At 42.8% G+C, this 18509-nt stretch overlaps 3 protein-coding genes across 5 annotated transcripts; all 3 read right to left on the bottom strand.

The window, feature by feature from the left end:
* Positions 1-733: 733 nt before the first annotated feature.
* LOC117846538 (probable nucleolar protein 5-2) lies at positions 734-3590 on the bottom strand. 2 transcript variants are annotated; one of them, XM_034727743.2, is made up of 7 exons: positions 3320-3590; positions 2843-2964; positions 2702-2746; positions 1935-2099; positions 1679-1858; positions 1299-1502; positions 734-1219 (listed from the first exon to the last, which is right to left on the bottom strand). In XM_034727743.2, the coding sequence occupies exons 1-7, from the start codon at positions 3420-3422 to the stop codon at positions 950-952; spliced, it is 1089 nt and encodes a 362-aa protein (XP_034583634.1). In that variant the 5' UTR covers positions 3423-3590; the 3' UTR covers positions 734-949. The 2 variants fall into 2 exon arrangements, with proteins under 2 accessions (XP_034583634.1, XP_034583635.1); XM_034727744.2 differs by lacking the exon at positions 3320-3590 and adding an exon at positions 3119-3294.
* A 3104-nt stretch (positions 3591-6694) lies between these two features.
* LOC117844893 (probable D-2-hydroxyglutarate dehydrogenase, mitochondrial) lies at positions 6695-14103 on the bottom strand. 2 transcript variants are annotated; one of them, XM_034725726.2, is made up of 15 exons: positions 14085-14103; positions 11682-12049; positions 11170-11271; positions 10682-10729; positions 10456-10526; positions 9919-10037; positions 9714-9809; positions 9497-9606; positions 9302-9382; positions 8953-9053; positions 8330-8438; positions 7977-8082; positions 7823-7908; positions 7587-7712; positions 6695-7027 (listed from the first exon to the last, which is right to left on the bottom strand). In XM_034725726.2, exons 1-15 carry the CDS (start codon positions 14086-14088, stop codon positions 6941-6943), a joined length of 1614 nt encoding a protein of 537 aa, XP_034581617.1. In that variant the 5' UTR covers positions 14089-14103; the 3' UTR covers positions 6695-6940. The 2 variants fall into 2 exon arrangements, with proteins under 2 accessions (XP_034581617.1, XP_034581616.1); XM_034725725.2 differs by lacking the exon at positions 14085-14103 and adding an exon at positions 13056-13308.
* LOC140220038 (disease resistance protein RPM1-like) lies at positions 13900-17915 on the bottom strand. Its single transcript, XM_072292056.1, has 2 exons — positions 17724-17915; positions 13900-16910 (listed from the first exon to the last, which is right to left on the bottom strand). The coding sequence occupies exon 2, from the start codon at positions 16828-16830 to the stop codon at positions 14110-14112; it is 2721 nt and encodes a 906-aa protein (XP_072148157.1). The 5' UTR covers positions 16831-16910; positions 17724-17915; the 3' UTR covers positions 13900-14109.
* Between the last annotated feature and the right edge of the window lie 594 nt (positions 17916-18509).

Here is an 18509-nt window from a genome sequence, read left to right as displayed (position 1 = left end):
ATTACATAACGAGTTGAATGTAGTGCGATAAGGTTGTTTGAAGACAACCCCTGCTTTTAACTTTAGGGGTTCTGTTGACAACATCAAATTAAAATAAAACAATAGTGCCATACTGATAGTTGTCTATCTTATTTGACGGGTCCACACCGATGTGCAATTGTGTATCAACCTAGTGGCAAGCAACTTACAGGTTACTAGACCGATTTAGGGGGTGTTTGATACACCCCACTAAAGTTTAGCACCTGTCACATCGGATGTTTGAATGCTAATTAGGAGTATTAAACATAGGCTAATTATAAAACTAATTGCACAGATTGAGTCTAATTCGCGAGATGAATCAATTAAGCCTAATTAGTCCATGACTTGATAATGTGGTGCTACAGTAACCATTTGCTAATGACGGATTAGTTTGGCTTAATAGATTCATCTCGCGAATTAGCACAGGATTCTGCAATTAGTTTTATAATTAGCGCATGTTTAGTCCTTCTAATTAGCATCCGAACATCTGATGTGACACTGCTAAAGTTTAGCACCTAGTATCCAAACACCTCCTAGAGAAGGTGCTCTGCCACATCTATCATTGATGGTCTTTGGTCCACATCGAGGTTAAGACATTTTGTAGTGATCTTTGTTAGACTGTAAAGGAGCTCTAAATTGCTTGTCAGTGCAACTCTGTCATCAAACAACTTGGTTACCCTCTTCTCGTCTTTGTAAGATTCAAGAAAATTCTGGATTAAGAACAACTTGGTTACCATTGCTTCATTTTAACAATACAAAATGAAACAAAAAGCCTAAATTATAGTTCAACTTCTACCAACTCCATAACAACTACAAGTAAACAAAACTAACTTTTTCCCCTTTTGGCCTTGTTCTACTTTCTAGTGTTCATATCGAGTACGAAATATACTTGTCTTTCCAGAGGACATGCTGAAATCACAGTACCATACTCTTAAAGTTCATCAAGGATGGCAGGGTCAATATCAGGATAAATCTTCTTCCCATCAAGATCATCTTGATCAATAGCAGCTTCACGTGGTTGCTCAACATCAACGTTTTTGGCCAGTTTGATCAAACTGGTCAACTCTTGACCCGCCTTAATCCTAAGATTACAGTGATGGTGCACTTCATCATAGAGTGACAAGGAAGCCCCCTTGAAGAACAACTTTTTGTACTTTGGTGCATCAGACTTAAGCGTCCTCCAATGTCCTGTTGAAAACCACTGAATGGAACACACTGGCGTTAGTTGATTGACAAATTTCCATCAAATGCATACACATTCACAAGATATTACGGTTTACCGGATGGGTAGCGGCAATGTTTTCTTCAGGGCAACATATAATCTTGAGCGCGACCGCAATTTTGTGGAAATCCCAACCCTCAGTATTAATGCAAGATATTTTCGCAATGTGCGCAGCAACAGAGCGCAAGGTGCTTCTACGTTTGTTAACATGGCGATCACAGGCATAGATGAGGAATGCCAACTCAATAGCACGTCTAGTAACCTGGATACAAGGAGCATTCTTATGTAAATAATACATGTAAAACCCACAAAGCCAAAACTTTGGAAACAATATTGCATTAAAAATACTTCAATGAAAATTAAAGCTTGAAGTACACAGGGAGCAATAAAGCAGAAAGCACTTCAATGTCAGACATATGGGAAAGGTGATAGGCTCACCATCATATCTGGTTTGACATCAAACTTCTGCCCCTTCAGGAAACAATACATTCCTGTGCTCATTGGGAAGTAATCCTCGTTACTCAGATCTGAGTTTTCTGGAGTCAGTAAAGACTGCATCTGAATCTTTAAGCCCCACATCAACTCCGCTACAGCAGAATCATACACACAGCGTATACCCTGAAATAATCCACAGACAAGTTGGTGCCCATAATTGTTCATAGACATAAGCAAGTGAGTGAGTTTCGACACTAACCAATTCCTTTTCAATGATACTTTTATAATCCTCATTTCCAACAGCTAGCCGCTGACGAGGTTGGAGATTATTCCGGATCATCTTAGCAAGCTCGTTACTGACACCAGTACTTTGACTAATCGCGTGCACCTTGTTCTGAAAAGTTTTAAATCCTAAAAGACGAACCTGATGTTAAAGAAAAGAAAAACGATAACCAGGTTAAGGGGAGAAGACACGATTAGTGTGAAAAATTATGCCACGCCTCTGCCGGAGTGGGGTGTTAATTCAGTAGGTACACAGATAGCTGTCATAAATCCTTATTTAAGTCCTCACTTATTGCAAGAGTAAATGAGATTTCAAGTGTTCATCTAATGCAATGTATTTTTGAAAATAATACTGCCATTCATGGGTAGTAATACCATCATCATGTCAACCTTGAATCACCCTAGCCAGCAACAAGTCACCCTAGGTATCACAAACATGTCCCCAATATTCTACAGGTATCTCTTCGCACCAAAATACATTTTGGGAGTGCATGCATATGCGAAACAACATAATCATGCTAGATGCTTCCGAACTAATTTTTTGGATAGAAATTGGGTTTTGGAGTCTGTTAAGTTAGTAAACATCTAAATGACCAAGTGATTTTCTTCATGTTTCTTCACTGATGAATGCAAAGAATAAATAAGAATGGCAAACATGAACTGTGCAAGATCACTGCTCAGCTTAAACTGAGCACAAGCATCATAATAAAGAAATTAGAACCAGAAGGAGAAGGGGGTACTAACTTCATGTGCCGCCGAATCAGGATCAGCGAAGTCTGCCCAGATTTCCTGCACGGCATAGACAATATAGAAATATTAGGTCGATACAAAGACCACAAGAGCAAGGAGGCATTTGAGTAAATCAAACTGGAATAATCAAATAACCTTCATCAAGGCAACTTGGTGACGGAGCTTGTATCCATTATAACGGAAAATTGCAAAGCCAGAGGGCGTCTCAAATAGCACCTTGACCGCCATATCATCTAACAACTGGCCAGGTGGTAAAACTGAATTCAAGCAAGTTCAGGCAATCAGAATTACTATGAAATATGTAAGGTGACTAATCGACTAGAAATCAAGCGTTTAGTCAGTTTGTGGCTCGGAGGCCAAAGGCTCCCTTCGCCCCCGCCAGATCCGCCAACGAAGCCTAATCACAAATACCTTCCGCTACCCACTAGCCGGCACAGCATCCTTCTGCCGATCCGCGGGTGCGGAGTCGATACCGGAGATGCGACCCCCGCACTAAGAAGCCCTCCCCCTAATTCAGGGACCCAACCCGCGAACACTAACTACAAGGTAGGGTTTCCTTCCGGCGTGCGTGGGACTGGGAGAAAAAGATGGCCGCGAGTTGGTTTAGCTTACCTTCACCGTCGCTGTTATACCTCCGTGGCGCATCCTCCTCACCCGACGAATCCTGCATCTCCAAGTCCTCGACCAGTTTCGACTCATCAGACTCCGAAGGCATTTCCTCCTCCGTCTGCAATGGCTTCTCCTCTGCCTCCTCCGAGACCGTCTCCTTCCGCAGCGTCGGATCCAAATCCAAATTTGCAGCTGCCTCAGGCAGTCGGTCGGGATCTGTACGAAGGAAGTCGGTAGGGTTTCGTGGGATTGGCAGGCGCTCAAGTGCTGGCTAGAAGAAGGCCTCCAAGGAGGCCCGCTGGCCCAAAGAAGGGAGAAGTGGCGGCGGGCTTAATCGAGGCTCCTTGCACCCCCTAATTTAGGCCCTGTTTGTTTGGGCTTTCAGCTAGCTTTCAGCCCCCAGAAGCTGAAAGCCCAAACAAACAGTTAGCTTTCAACCCTAGATTTTTATGGGTTAGAAGCTGTAGAAAGCCAAGTTATAGTAGAAAGGTGGAAAGGAGGAAAAAACCATCTTCTCGCAAGCTTTCAGCAGGAATTACCCGCCTGCCATCGCTAAAGGGCCGAAACGGTACCTTCTTTTTTTTCTCCTGTTCGCCTCCTCCTCCCAAATCCTATCCACTCCTGCGCCGCCCTCCCCATCGCGCCGCCCTCCCTCCGGCCGCCGCCCCTGCAAGCGGCGCCCGCCGCCCATCCCGCGCCGCCCGCCGCCCATCCTGTCGACCCGCCGCCCGTCGCCCCTGCACCCACCGCCCGTTGCCGCAGCCGCCGCCTGTCGCCCCTGCACCCGCCGCCCGTCCCTGCAGCCGCCGCCCGCCGCCCGCCCCTGCGGCCGCCGCCCGTCCCTACGATCAAAATGAAGAGAGCGACATGAATGCTTTCCGTGATAGTATTGCTGATGCTTTGATGGCCATGAGAGAGTAGTGTAATGTTGTTTGAACATGTTTGTGACTTATAAATGCATGGATAATGACCCATTAATTTTATTATAATTATGTTGTCAACAAAGTCTATGAATAATTGTGCATGAAACAAATACAATCAGTACGGACACATAGGGGTAATAGAGACATTGTACATCTCTTCCAGCCACTCTTATCCTCGGAGAAGCTGGGTTGCCAAACGAACCTCAGCTTTCAGAAAGCCAGCTTTCGGAAAGCCAGCATTCCAGGATGGAAAGCCAGAAGCCAGCTTTCGGAAAGCAAAAGCTAGAACAAACAGGGCCTTACCACATGCCTCCCAAACACCCCCTAAAGTAGGGCCGGCGAGGCGAGGCTGCGGCGACCGGCGAGGCGGGGCCGGTGCGGAGGCCGTGGGGGCGGGCGGCGGCGGCGAGGTGCCGGGCGTAGCCAGCGAGGGCGGGTGGAGGCGGCGGGATCTGGTGGGGAGGAGAGAGAAGAGCGCGGGGAGGATAGAGGGGAGGGGGGCAAGGGGGAATTGATTTGGGGGACCAGTTTTAGTCCATTTTAGCTACCCCCAAGTGACTTTACTTGGGGGCCGTTTGGTTCCCTTTGCTTATTTTTAGCACGTGTCACGTCGAATATTTAGATACTAATTAGGAGTATTAAACGTAGACTATTTACAAAACCAATTACATAAGTGGAAGCTAAACGGTGAGACGAATCTATTAAGCCTAATTAATCCATCATTAGCAAATGTTTACTGTAGCAACATATTGTCAAATCATGGACTAATTAGGCTTAATAGATTCGTCTCGCCGTTTAGCCTCCACTTATGTAATGGGTTTTGTAAATAGTCTACGTTTAATACTCCTAATTAGTATCTAAACATTCGATGTGACGGGTGCTAAAAATAAGTCGGTGGAACCAAACACCCATCAAAATCGAGCTGCTTTGGAGTTTTAATAGAGTTTTAATGTTTCGGTTTCATTTCTGCTCCACTCTATTTTATATTTGCTTTAATTCCTTTGCCAATTGTCACACATAACTCACATGAGATGAGGACCGACGGCATGGTTGACCTTGAGCGAGGAGGTGGAGCAGAGCTATTAGCCAAAGCTACAGCTATTTATTTTGCATAGAGACAAAATTGAAGAATCAGGGAACACGAATAAAAGGGGAAGAAGAAACAAGCTAACCAATATCACGCCCACAAGACGGCGCTGTACGAGGTGAGCGGCGGCTCGGAGTAACCATGCGACGGCGCCACTTGAAGCAACCATCCCAACCACCCCCAATCCAGCTCGTGCAAATTGCCCTCGTCCGCCCTGCCCAGCAAGGTCGACGACGCCAGCAACACCGGCCGCATCGACCATGTTCACCCATGCGAGTCAATTTCATCCTGATCATAACCCACCCCCATAGATGGGATAGGAACGGTGGGAAATGAGGCCATTATTTCCCATTTCTTTTCCCACCATATTTCCCTCCCGAAACTTAAAAAGGGAAATGATTTCCACCACCCTCCATTTTCCTTTCCCGCCTCCTATATCCCAATACCCAAACGCCACCCTAGTGCTTGGATTGGAGGTCGGCAGGTGGCCGCTTGCTTCAATGGGGAGAGAGAACATATGAGAGATTGTGTGTGGGAGTAGAGGACTAGGGCAGTGCCCTCACTCGGCCTCCCATCCTTGGCGTGGAGCTCGGCTGTAGGTGGGGATGGCCAGGAGCCCGGGAGGAGGCGGCTGTAGGCTTCTGCGCGCCCATGGCGCACGATCGAGAAGAAGGGCAAGGAGCGGTCAGCGCTCACCTAAGGAAGGAGGAGCTAAGGAGGGATGAGAACAGGATTGACGCCGTTTTCTCTGCACGTCATGGAATGCTATTTTCGGTTGACAGTCAATGGTATTTTACGGAACGACAAGCTTTCAATGGTATTTTCCGAATGTGGCAGTCTTTCGATGCTATGAAACTAATTTTTCCAAGAATAGTAGCCGGTGATGGATGTAAGTGTTTAAAGGCAAGCTGCTGGCACAATAGAGGGCTTAAAAATGGTACTATCTTCCGTTCGTATTTTGCACGATAGAGGCAAAGCTGTCACGACAGTGGGGGGCTTAAAAAACGGCAATAGTACAGCTTAATCTACTTAACCACTTGTCATTCAGTTCGCCTAAAGCAATTAAACTGGCAAGATTGGGGCTTAAAATGGTTCCATTTGCACAATGCATTCATATTGTAGAGGTAATGCCAGCACGATGGTGTAACGCGCTTCAAAACTGGCAAAAAAAAATAGTCTTTTGCGCATCTTGATCTATTTAACCACTTGTCATTTTGAAAGAAGAGAGAAGCCTTGGCGTATGGGTTCTGTAGACTTATTTCAGCTGCCTCTGAACGCAGTGTAAGTTGAGGGCTTGCGATCTTGTAAGTTGTAACCTACTGGTACCATCAGATTAGTAACCACAGCATGCCTCCCATAGTCCCATGATGACCATCAACTATTCACTTTGCCTCTGCTCTGCTCACTCAAGCAGCTCTGCTCAGCCACAAGCTGAGTGAGTTACAGACCTACAGGGTTTTAACCTGTGGGTGTCGGAATCAGTGGGGTTTTACATAAATCGATTAGTATCATAAGTTGGGTGAGAAAATATCAGTTTGCAAGTAACTCGATTCCTTTCTTTCTTTCTTTTTTGATGATTCAACTACAGGACAACTGAGTAACTTCAGCTATAGCCTACAGTACAGACTGTGGCAGAACCTTGTAGGGGTTCAGGATTGAATTGGAGTCCAGCAACTTCTTGATGGAGGCCATTAGTTGCACCTGATGGAATCAGAACATTAGTTGGGTAACGCAACTTGAATGATCCTACATAACTAGAGTTACTGGTGAATTACTAGAAATGTTGAGCACTCCATACAAACATGTAGAGTGTACTTAAAATAGAACTCCGCATTAGCTCGTTACTTATTAAGCTACCGGCACAGTTAAAAACACTTCAGTTCTGAACTATGCGCCTATGCCACGTGTGGAAGGACCACTAGGTTAATCTAAGCAGGAAGGGTTTCCACGTCCTGGGTTTTACCAAATAACCTAAGCATCTCTCATGAAAGCGCATTGGTACTTGTTTATGTTATGTCAAAGTACTAGAGCAAGAAAAAGGTAGCACATACAAGCCTTGGCATGTTCAATCTTTTCATAGGACCTGCTTAACTATTAAGGTTTGCCAAACACACAGGTGTCTTAAATGCACATGCAAAGTAGCAACTTTATAGATAGTCTACCACTAAGTATAATTGGTCATTTTCCTTAACTTATCAGGTACTTCTGCCACTGTACATACTTCATGTAAGTGACGGTAGGACAGTATGGAAACACTTACCGCTTCAGGTGCTTTACTGTAGTGAATCTTCTCGGCTTTCATTAGCCCCAAACCATGCTCTGCACTGATGCTTCCTCTTTGTGCTGAAGTCCACTCATAGACAAATGGTTCGATTTGTGCAAGAGTCTAAAATTCCATTGGAGGAACAAAATAAAAAGTTTATCTGTAAACCATACTGAGACACTTCGAATAACATAAGCAAACAATATACTTCTAAATTGATATAAAAGACTTACATTGTCGTCGTATTTGCTTGATAGGATGTTCAAATGCAGATTCCCATCTCCAAGGTGGCCATAGCCCAATACCTCTGCGTTATTACCTACAAAACCAACATACCAAGGTAACAGAAAGTCCATAGATTCTTGGTAGATCGAATTTAGTAATTACCAAGACGGCAGCGCATTTCTTCAACAATATCATAGAGCTTCTCTACAGGTATGGACAAGTCATATTTGTACACAGCCCCAACTTTCACAGATGCTTCTGATATACCCTGTCAGAACAACTTCTTCTTAGTTTTTCTTCTTTTTACAAATCGGACATTGAATCAAGTTGTAACTGTAAGCCTGTAAGCATGAGCACCTGCCTTAAATGTTATTTATTACATGCTAGTACAGAACTATCACTAACCATGTGAGCATTCTGATATTGAAAGTAGACAAGTTTCAGCACAGACATTACATTCATCTGTCATCATTAAGTATAAGGGACAATCATAGTGTCAATTACAGGATGACAACCTCACGGATCCGCCAAAAGTTTGATGCTTGGCTGATATCCTGCGCTATAACTCCATCAGCTACCAGACCATTTTCCATTGAACTCAACAAAAAAGCTTCCAGTTTTGTTCTACAAAAGAAAGCCAAAAACAAAAGACGAGATAAGAAACTATAATTATTTTAAGCATGAGATGCGGAGATGAACAATAAGCCTAATCTCAGAAAATGCAAGCTGGCATGATAATTGATCTTGAATAAAGCAATTGTCAATTTTCTCTCAAGTATCTGTCAATTGTCAGGTCATAACACTTGCTATGTTCAAACCAAAACATGCGAAATAAGTCACCAGCTAGTTCATATCCATACAGGACAAAAAAAAATTATGCTATTCTTTTGCCCCAAAATAATGTCAGATAGGGAAAAGCGATGCAAAAATGAAAGATAAATGCAAGCACAAAGTTTTTTATTATTTGATGAGTCTTGTGAACAAAACAACCAAGTAAAATAGGTACTACATTCTCCCTAAGATAAAATCAGTAGTCAGAGGCAAATCAGAATGAAAGGGCAACTGTAACAACAGACACAGTCATAAACATTGACAGAGAATCATTGTTGAACCATGGTCTGATTCTACAATAACTTACTTGTCATACGATTCATCACTCCCTGTTGTCTCGATTAGAACATAAAATTTGGACTGTGATGCAGGTAAAGGATTTTGAACTCCTTCCAAATGTCGCATAGCCTCCAAAACAAAACAAATCTATCAAAAAACCAATCTAAACAAACCAGACAAAATAAAGAAATATTTCATTCTATATAGGACTAGGAGCACCTTAGAAAAATCAATTTTTTTCATGGGATTACTGAACATGTAGCAATATTAAGGCATACTTCATTCCATCAAACTGGTCAGCCTGGCAAGGGATTCACAATTTTGTCCTCTGTTCTAACTGCCAGCTTGAATTCAGAAAGAATTTCTGATGTACGTACCAGATCAATACAGTTATGATCCATGAATTCAAATGCAGACAAGATCTCACCCAAGTTCCTCCTAGCTGCAAGCAGTAATTTCTGGGCACACAGCCATTAAGCAGTCATCACTATCTTGAAGACTTCATACATGCACTTCACAAATGCATGATTTTATTTTTGCAGAAAAAAGAGAATGTGTCAAGGACAATGAACCTGGCAGCTTGTGTAGTCATTGCAAGAAAGAAATGCAACATTAGTTGAAGGTAGCTTTGCAGGTGTAAGTACTGAAATTTTAGTGACCACTCCTAGCGAGCCTTCACTTCCTGAAAAATAAGGTGTATTTACTAACTGCCTGCCTGCCTGGTGTTGGGGAAAAAACACACATTGCTTGTACAGTGGTCGTGTAATGGTTAGCACACTCAGTACATACCAATAAATAAGTGCTTCAGATCGTACCCAGTATTGTCTTTCCGTAAGGTAGTTAGCATATCAAGGACAGTCCCATCAGCCAGGACAACTTCAAGACCTGTATCAGAGGAAGCAGGATTTAAAAGAAAAACAACATATACCATGAGAGTTCAAATCTATGCAATTTTTGTGTTAGTTAAATTTATAAGCTCCATACTTGTACCTACCAAGTACATTTCCATGGAGTGAACCATAGCGTATGAAACGAAGACCACCAGCATTAGTTGAAATGTTTCCACCAATGTGGCAGCTACCCTTTGCTCCCAAGTCAAGTGGCATAATAAACCTGACAAGCAAATCAAGGCAAACTAGGCATCTGGCATGGAAATCAAAGAACTGCTGTTCTAAAAAGATAGCTCATGATTGTAGATTCTTTTGTTCAGAAAAAGACATAAACAAATTTGGTTAACACTTCCCTCTGCATGCACGACAGTAAGTTACAGGCTTTTGTTAGCTTATTAGGTAGCAAAAAAGGATCTTACAAGAACTGAACTAAACAAAATGACAATGCACTAGGAAATGTCAGGATCGTCAGTGATTCCACAAGAAATAACAAACAAGTATGAGACCTTTACAGACTGATTACTATTTCTATGCCTAACACACTATGTGTGAATAAAGCATAGTAGCATGCCCAGCGCAAGACTATGGAATAGAAATCAGAACCAAACAGCTAGGAGAAAAAGTGCTAAATATAACCTTACCCTTCCTTTTCCACAAAGGTACTTAAATTTTCCAACACACAACCGGCTTCACAAGTAAGAATACCATTTACCTAGCAACATCATAACAAGTAGACTTAGAGCTTAGCCCCTTCTATCTGAATTATTCAAGGATTTCTTGTGACCCTTGAATGCATTTGAATAAGCAACTGATGAAAATATAACAAAGTGCAGGGTACTGAATCCGGACAAAAGATGTTGGACTCACATTATCAAAGGAAATGATTTTGTCCATGCCTGCGAGGCTGATAATCACCTGCAGACAACAGGATCAAGCACTACTGATCACTGAAATTGGACCTCAACATTAGGAACAGTGAAAAACTTCAAAAGCAGAGAACTACTGCATACAAAACAAAATTAATTTGGCACATTAATAAGCATAAGAATAGGAAACATGAACCAGATATATTTTTTAAAAAAATTACTAAAGATAACACTAAGCATATCGTGGAAATTCAACAAGGTCTATGTGATTCTTTCCCATATTCAATAATTGATCTGATCAGTACATGTAAACCTACAATCCACCTTTTGCAGTGAAAAAGTTCAGCTTTTTCTAATTAAGAGCAAAGAAAGGTTTTCATGTTTTGCATCAAATTAAGAAAAAACAATAGGATGAATCTAGGAAACAATGAATATTAATCAAACATTTTCATTCCTGACACAGATCAAAATATTTACAATCATGATTACCTCATCATAAACAGGCACACTGCCACCAACAAGGCCTGTGTTGCCACCCTGTGGAACCACAGCCAATCGTCTGGTGTTGCAATACGAAAGAATCTTAGAAACCTGGAAAGAGAACGTTTAAATAAAAAAATTGCACACTAATCTTTTTTCTTGTGTTTGAACAACCCTAGCAGAGATTTAAAAAAGTAAATTAGTAAAATTATGTAAAATAAACTCCTCATGACAAAGAAAATGTGGATTACTGAAAAGAGCAGTCCAGCACAACATATGTCAATTGCACAGATTCAGTAACACCCGCATATTTGCAGAAGTGCAATGTCAGATGTTTGGAAAATTACTGGTCAACGAGGCGATTGCCCATATTATGTGAAGGCCGAACCACAACACCAGTAAATTATGTTTAAAATAATGGTAGCTACTTTGCCAAATCTTACACAACTGTCAGGAAATGGAATTGCAGCTAGATGACATTCAAGAAATTAAAGTTTCATTAAATTGGCTAATGAAAATACCTCTACAGTGCTTTTTGGTAAAAGTAGTAGCTGACTTGCACCCCTGTATTTACCCATCCAGTCTACATTTGCAACTGCAATCCTGTCTTCATCCTGAACTACGCCATTGTTACCCAAGATGGTCTTGAAGTAAGAAACATCATCAGAGTTCAGCTCTGAATAGGCTGGATTCCTCTGAATGTGTGTTGCTGCAGAACCAAATGTGCGCTTCTGAACTTCAGAAGCCTTGTTAGCACTGCGTTGGCCTTCATATGTTTCCGCATTAGTCCTAGGTCCACACGGTGGACACTGTAAACTGGGAATCCAGTGAAATCTTCTACAAGAATTCATAGTGTGGTTTGCGAATTCATATTGAGTATGAGGCATGCCTGAAAAACATAACTATCATCAGATTTTAATCAGAACTTGTCGACTTCTACAGTGATCATTTGAGAAATCTAATTATCAGTCTTTATTTAAACAGTAGTCTTTATTCGAACAGTAGAAAACATCATATAGGCGAAAAGTTCTCATTTGGATTTGACCATAGATTTTCTACTGTTAGAGGCATCACCATCTTCATTGAAAGAAAAAATTGGTACCACTATATTTCTTTACTTCTAACTATGCTCAAGCCGTAAAGCTTGGTGCTACACTTATTTCTTTATCTAGAAATTAGTTGTCGTACTTCAGTGCATAAAACAAACAACAGTATGCTAGTATTGGCAAATCGATCCACAGAAACTAAGACCTGGGTTACTAATCTAATGGACAACATGGGTCATGGCATATTTATTGGGTTATTGCACTAGTCCAACAATTTTGTGAATCTGACATATTCTTCAACTTTCAAACCAACAAAACAAGCACTTACAGCTTATGCGAACACATTTAAGTAACAACATGAAAGACCACCCACTACCAGCTCTTCAATCAACTTTGGAACCACGTGTTGAGCAAACTTGCCCGAAATGGGGGGAAAAAAATCAATTTCTATTCAATGCTGCATTCTATTGCTACACCTCCAGCTGAATAGCTAACCACCATAGCAACACAGTTACATATCCTACATCAAGCACATACAGCACAATTAATTTACAGAGTCGATCAATAGTAGCTTGGTTCTCCAACAAATGAAGTCCCTATAGACTAGGGAGCATGCCTGAACCTGAAGCAACAAACAACTACGAGCGCGCGATCGCGCCGGAACCGCGCCAGATCACCACCACTGGATCGATTCCACCCTCGAACGCAGCTAATTTCTCCCTACGCACCACCGACGACGGCTCGGGAACCAAAGCCTAGGCCCCCAAGCAAGCAACTACTGCCCGGTCGGGCTCAAACACAAACACCTCCCGAACCAACCAACCAAAATCCCAAATCGAACCAAATCACCTCGCGTCGGGGGCTCTGCGGCGAGCGGGCCCAGACGGCGGAGAAGCCTCGCCGCCGCTGCCGCGCGCCGTGCCATGCTGTCCTCCGGTTCCGCCTCGGGGCTTGGCGCCGCGCCGGCGGAGAGGGAGGGAAGGAGCGGAGGGGGCCGCGTGTGACTGTGAGACTGCCGTGGAGTGCTACTGCCACCAACTGCTTCGGGTGGCAGATGAGCTTGGCGCTTGCGTCTGGGACGAACTGATGCTATGCCGTGGCAGGCTTATCAGATGGATCACGATGGGGGGGGGGGGGGGGGGGGGGGGGGGGGGGGGGGAGGAAACAATTAACCATGAGCCATCAGCCTCGTCGCGTGTGACCGTGCGCGCCCCGTCTGGCCGTGTGCGTGTCTTATCTGGTGAAGTAAGCTCCCTGCGAAAAATTCGTGTAGTTCCTGCAGGACTGAAAATCCAGCGAGTTTCTCACAGATCATGTGACTCCTTTGCATTCTGAATCATGGAGCGTCATTGTACTGATCTATCACCTGGGTGCCATTCCTTTTCTCTTTTTTTTTTGGAGAGAACTGATGGTTTCTTTGCTAAAATTGTTAGTGCCATCTTCTTCAAAAAAGAAAAGAAAAAAAAAGAAAAGAAAAAGTTATGCTGTAAATCCACCGAAACCGAGACAAAATTGTTTTATAGTTTTTGTTGTTCAGCGAATTTCGCTGAATGGATGTGAGGCAGGGCATCAGGTGTTCTTTTGAGACAGCACTGATTTGAGACAGGGCACCAGGGAGGAAGAAAAAACGAGTGAGAGATTACCACGAATCACTCGAGTGAGTGCCCTTTAATTTTAAGGAAAACGGTGTAGCTTGTTGAAGCATGAAACAGCATATACTTTGGAATGGCAATATGCAACAGATTACACCACCATGCTTCATGAAACGAAACAAAGACAAAATCGCATAACTATCAGATTGCAACTATGCACCCAGTATAGCTATGATTTATTTTCGAGTGGTACTCGGTGAACTACTTGACAAGACGTGATGCTTACACATGAGTAGCTTCTAGAAAATTGATCACGGATCTCCAATGTAGGGAATGTGTTCAACAATCCATCGATCCCGTCCTTCTAGCCTTCTTCTGAATTCATCAGGCATCATCGAGCCAATGCACAGCTGCTGTAGTGATTTAAGGTGCACAAGGCCCTCTGGCACCGACATCAAGCTTTTCAAGCCCCAGAGCTCTAGCCGATGTAAGCTTCTCATGGTGCCGTCCTCAATCTTGACCTCCTTCAGCTCGCCCATGGAGCTCAAGTAGAGGTGCCGGAGCATAGGGAACCAGCCGGCACGAAATGTTAGTCTTGTGCCACTGTAGCACCGGTACAGATTAAGGTGGCCTAGATTCTGAAACATGACAGAGAGCAAAGCAAGTGGATCTTCATGGAATCCGGAAAAACAAAGCCGCAAGCTTTTCAGCTTGGGAAAGTGATCGAATACAGGAGGAATTGCTCCTTTGTCCAGCTTGCCACTTAACATGAGCTTCTCCAGGTATGGTAAAGGTTTCAAGTCCGATAGATCAAGAACATCTCTGTCACGGTCAGCTGCGATCACCAACAAGTTGGTCAGAGCTGTCATCTTGCTGACTGAGGTCCACAGATCTGTGTTGTAGGATTCTAGCACCTTCCTAATGCCAAGGCTTCTCATCCTAGTCAAGCACCCAAGATTTCTAACCACACAGCTATTGGCTTCTATGTTCTTCAGAGTCTGCAGATGTTCCAGGCGACATATTTTGTTACTTGCTGAACTTCCAAACCGTCCAACATCTATAATTAGGTGCTGAAGCTTTGTTAACATAGTCACTTCACTTGGCAACTCCATTACAGAACCCTTGAGATACAAGGTTTGCAGATTGCTAAGCTTCCCGGTAGATCTTGATATCTCCTTCAGTTTTGTGTATCCCAAGTCAAGGTAATGCAAGTTAAACAAATTAGACAGGTTATCTGGTATTTTCTGAATATGGCAGTGTCTCAGGGACAACACCCTCAGCAACCTAAAGCTTGGGTACCAGTCCTTGAACCAAGATGACGAGACTTCCTCCACAAACACGATGACAGACCTGAGCTGTGCTGAATTTGTTACTGTTTGCATTAAATTACCATCCTTCTGCACAGAAAGTCGACGAGATCCATCAGAAATGCAGTCTGAGTTAGGATGGTCCCATGTAGTAGCAAACTTTTCCTTCTTGGATATTGTTAGCGATAACTCCCTCACAAGGTCGTGCATCTGGAACCTCTTTGCCCTTCCATATTCATTCTTGTCAACAACTTGAAGCAATGAACGATCAGCAAGCTCCTTCAGGTAACATGCAGCTACATCTGACAGTGTTGTCTCGGGTCCTCTATCCTCAATAAATCCTTCAGCAATCCAGAGTCTGATTAGCCGTTTCCGTTCCATCTGATAGTCTTCAGGAAACATGCCACAGTAAAGAAAACAATTCTTCAGGTAACTAGGGAGATCATTGTAACTGAGGTTCAGAACACTAGCAACCCAGCTCAGCTCTGGGTTATTACTCAATTGCCACCTAAGTTGGCTATAGAACAACTCCCACTCAGGCTCATCCATTTCTTTGTAGGATAGAAGACTCCCTAAAGCAACAAGAGCCAGTGGCAAGCCTTGGCACTTGTCCACAATTCTTTCTGCACAGGCCTTAAGATTGAGGGGGCAACTTCTGTCATCTAATCTTGCGAAGGCCTTTTGACAGAAAAGGGTCCACGATTCCTCCTTTGGTAGTAAACTAAGTTTCATTTCACGGTTTTGATCAGCTAGGGATGCCACGGCTTGGATTCGAGTTGTGATAACTATTCGGCTCCCACTGTTATTCTTGACAAATGCACTATCTAGTAAAGGGCAAGAGTCCCTACTCCATACATCATCCAACACAATCAAGTATCTCCTGTCCTGTAGATATGTTTGAAGCAGCTGAACTAGATTCACACAGTCCATAGTGTCAATCCCATCAGGAATATTCTCGTTCTTTGTCATGAGCTGCAGTAGGATTCTTTTGAGGAGATCTTTGACCCTGTAACTTTGAGAAACAGATATCCATGCACGGCAGATAAACATTCTTTTAATTTCTTCTTTCTTGTATATGCTACTAGTAATGGTTGTCTTACCCAGCCCTCCCATTCCACATACTGAGATTACAGTACGATCTTTCCTCACATCAGATAACCATTTTGTTAGGCACTTCACCTCTTCTGCGTTCCCTACAAAACCGTCATCACCATTCAGGTAAGAATGTTCAGACAGATGTCGCAGTCTACTAGAATAGCTCGATGCATTTTCTTTCCTACTGTCTATTGCTGATACATCAAACCTCTTTTTTGTCTCTGTAATCTTTTGAAGACAATCCTCCACGAATTTAGCCTGCATTGCAAGCTTGCGCCATTTCTTAACATCTGCAGCTTGGTTCAATGCTCTCTTCAGAAAACTGTCCGTTCCTTCCATTTGGCCAACAAGATAAATGTACTCATCAACAATGTCCTCAGCTTCATGGGCTGCTTGTCTTACCTGTTCCAGCCATGCCTCCAGTACCTTGTCACTGGACCTGTGAACATCTACTTGACTTATGAATGCTTGCATCATCGAGAAATCACTTTGGAGTAGCCTCATTCTGTTGGTAACTTCTTGTATGTCGGGTAGCTGCTTCTGTAACTTAGAACCAATAATTTTCAATCCCTCTTCTCCAAGTGCAGAGGTAATCTTTTGGAGAACCACCATGACCAGAGCTTCTGCCATGTCCACCTTATGATTGCAGAAACAGCTCCAAGTGATTCAACACTTGTTAGGTACTCTCTTATGGCTTTGTGGGCTCAATCCTGCAGGCAGAGAAAAAAACGTCTACATGCATAAATGTAGTGGAAAAGAAGAATAACATTGCTGGAGACTTGAAAACACTAGTACCTTTGTTCTTCTAGCAAAATTCATAGCTTTACCTTACATAAAAAGAAACGCATAGCGATCCTCCCAGCGAACTGACCGTAACCCAAACTGACACAGACTCTGTTAGGGCAACAGCTTAAATGCATGCTACTTTTCAGAATCGAACTGAAATTGGCCCTCGTCAGACCTATCCATCAACAGGAATCCTTAACCCCTGATCTACATTAAATTTTTGCATTATCGTACTTAAGATATATCTGACATTTTTTTCTCCAATCTACTTCGGGAAGGCTCTGTTGAGATTGAATCGAATGTATAATCAAATTTCAGATAAGTACAAGGAAACAGAACTGCAAAAGATCCGGAGAGTAAATGTTACACATTTATCAGCATCAGCACACGAATTTATTTTGGTCATAGTTTTCATACATACGATGCATGTGGGATCTATTCATAGATTCATAGTGAGTACTGACTGCAAAAAGTTCTTTCATGTGGGATCTACTAGGCTCTAAGAATATTTGAGATTAGTCAAATTTAGGCTAAATCCGAAGGATTTGGACCACCCCAAAACTCCCAATCCAAGCAGTTCCTAAGTAACTAGCAGCAATACGCAAGACCTAATTTTCTTTTTCACGCGGACATGTACCCTCAAAATCTGACGCCTATTTCTCCCAGAATGGCAGGAGAAACGAAACGGAAATTGCATAAGAGCATCTAGGAGCAAGAATGACGGCGAGGGAGCACACCTTTTCCCTGCAGGCTGCAGTTCGGTTGCTTGAACAGCTGCGCAAGCTCCGAAGCCACAGCGATTGAAGAAAGGGAGATGCCGGTGCTGCACGCGGACGCTGGGACTGGGAAGTGGGAGCGTAGAGTTGCCTTCCTTGGAGAATGCGGCTGTAGCCGCCAGCTCTGACTTCGTTCTTTGACTTCTTTCCTGTGGGAACCGTCTTGTGGACTTCGAGGGGGGAAAGAAAATGTGAAATCAGAAAATCCAAGAATAAAAATTTGGAGTTTCACTAAAAGGGAAATAAATTTTGTGCATGGTATCTTTAACAAAAAAATTTTGCAGTTTTAGTTCTAATTACAGTAGAAACCTTTTGAAAAAAATCGGATATAAAAAAAATCATGGCAGATCCTGCCAGTGGGTATCCATCCCCAAATCCACACCCATTTCAAATGAGGAGGATATAGGTAGAAAATTATATACCCATTAGAAATAGGGAAGACAGTATATCAGGAGGTACAATTAATCAATTAGATATGTATATATAATTAATCAATTAGATATGTATATATACATGGTACAAAGTTAATTATCAATGAATATGCGTGGGATTGAAAAGAGCAAAGAGTGAATAATAATTATTTGGATTTGGATATGGTACAAAGTTAATTATCAATGAATATGCGTGGGATTGAAGAGAGCAAAGAGTGAATAATAATTATTTGGATTTGGATGGAAATAAGAGTGGATTCACCCGTGGCAGGCCTAATCAAAGATAGGACACTACCCGAGAAGGCTGTCAGGGTGA

Source organism: Setaria viridis, chromosome 2, assembly GCF_005286985.2.
Source record: "Setaria viridis chromosome 2, Setaria_viridis_v4.0, whole genome shotgun sequence".
NCBI lineage: Eukaryota > Viridiplantae > Streptophyta > Magnoliopsida > Poales > Poaceae > Setaria > Setaria viridis.
This window is presented reverse-complemented; position numbering and strand designations above follow the sequence as displayed.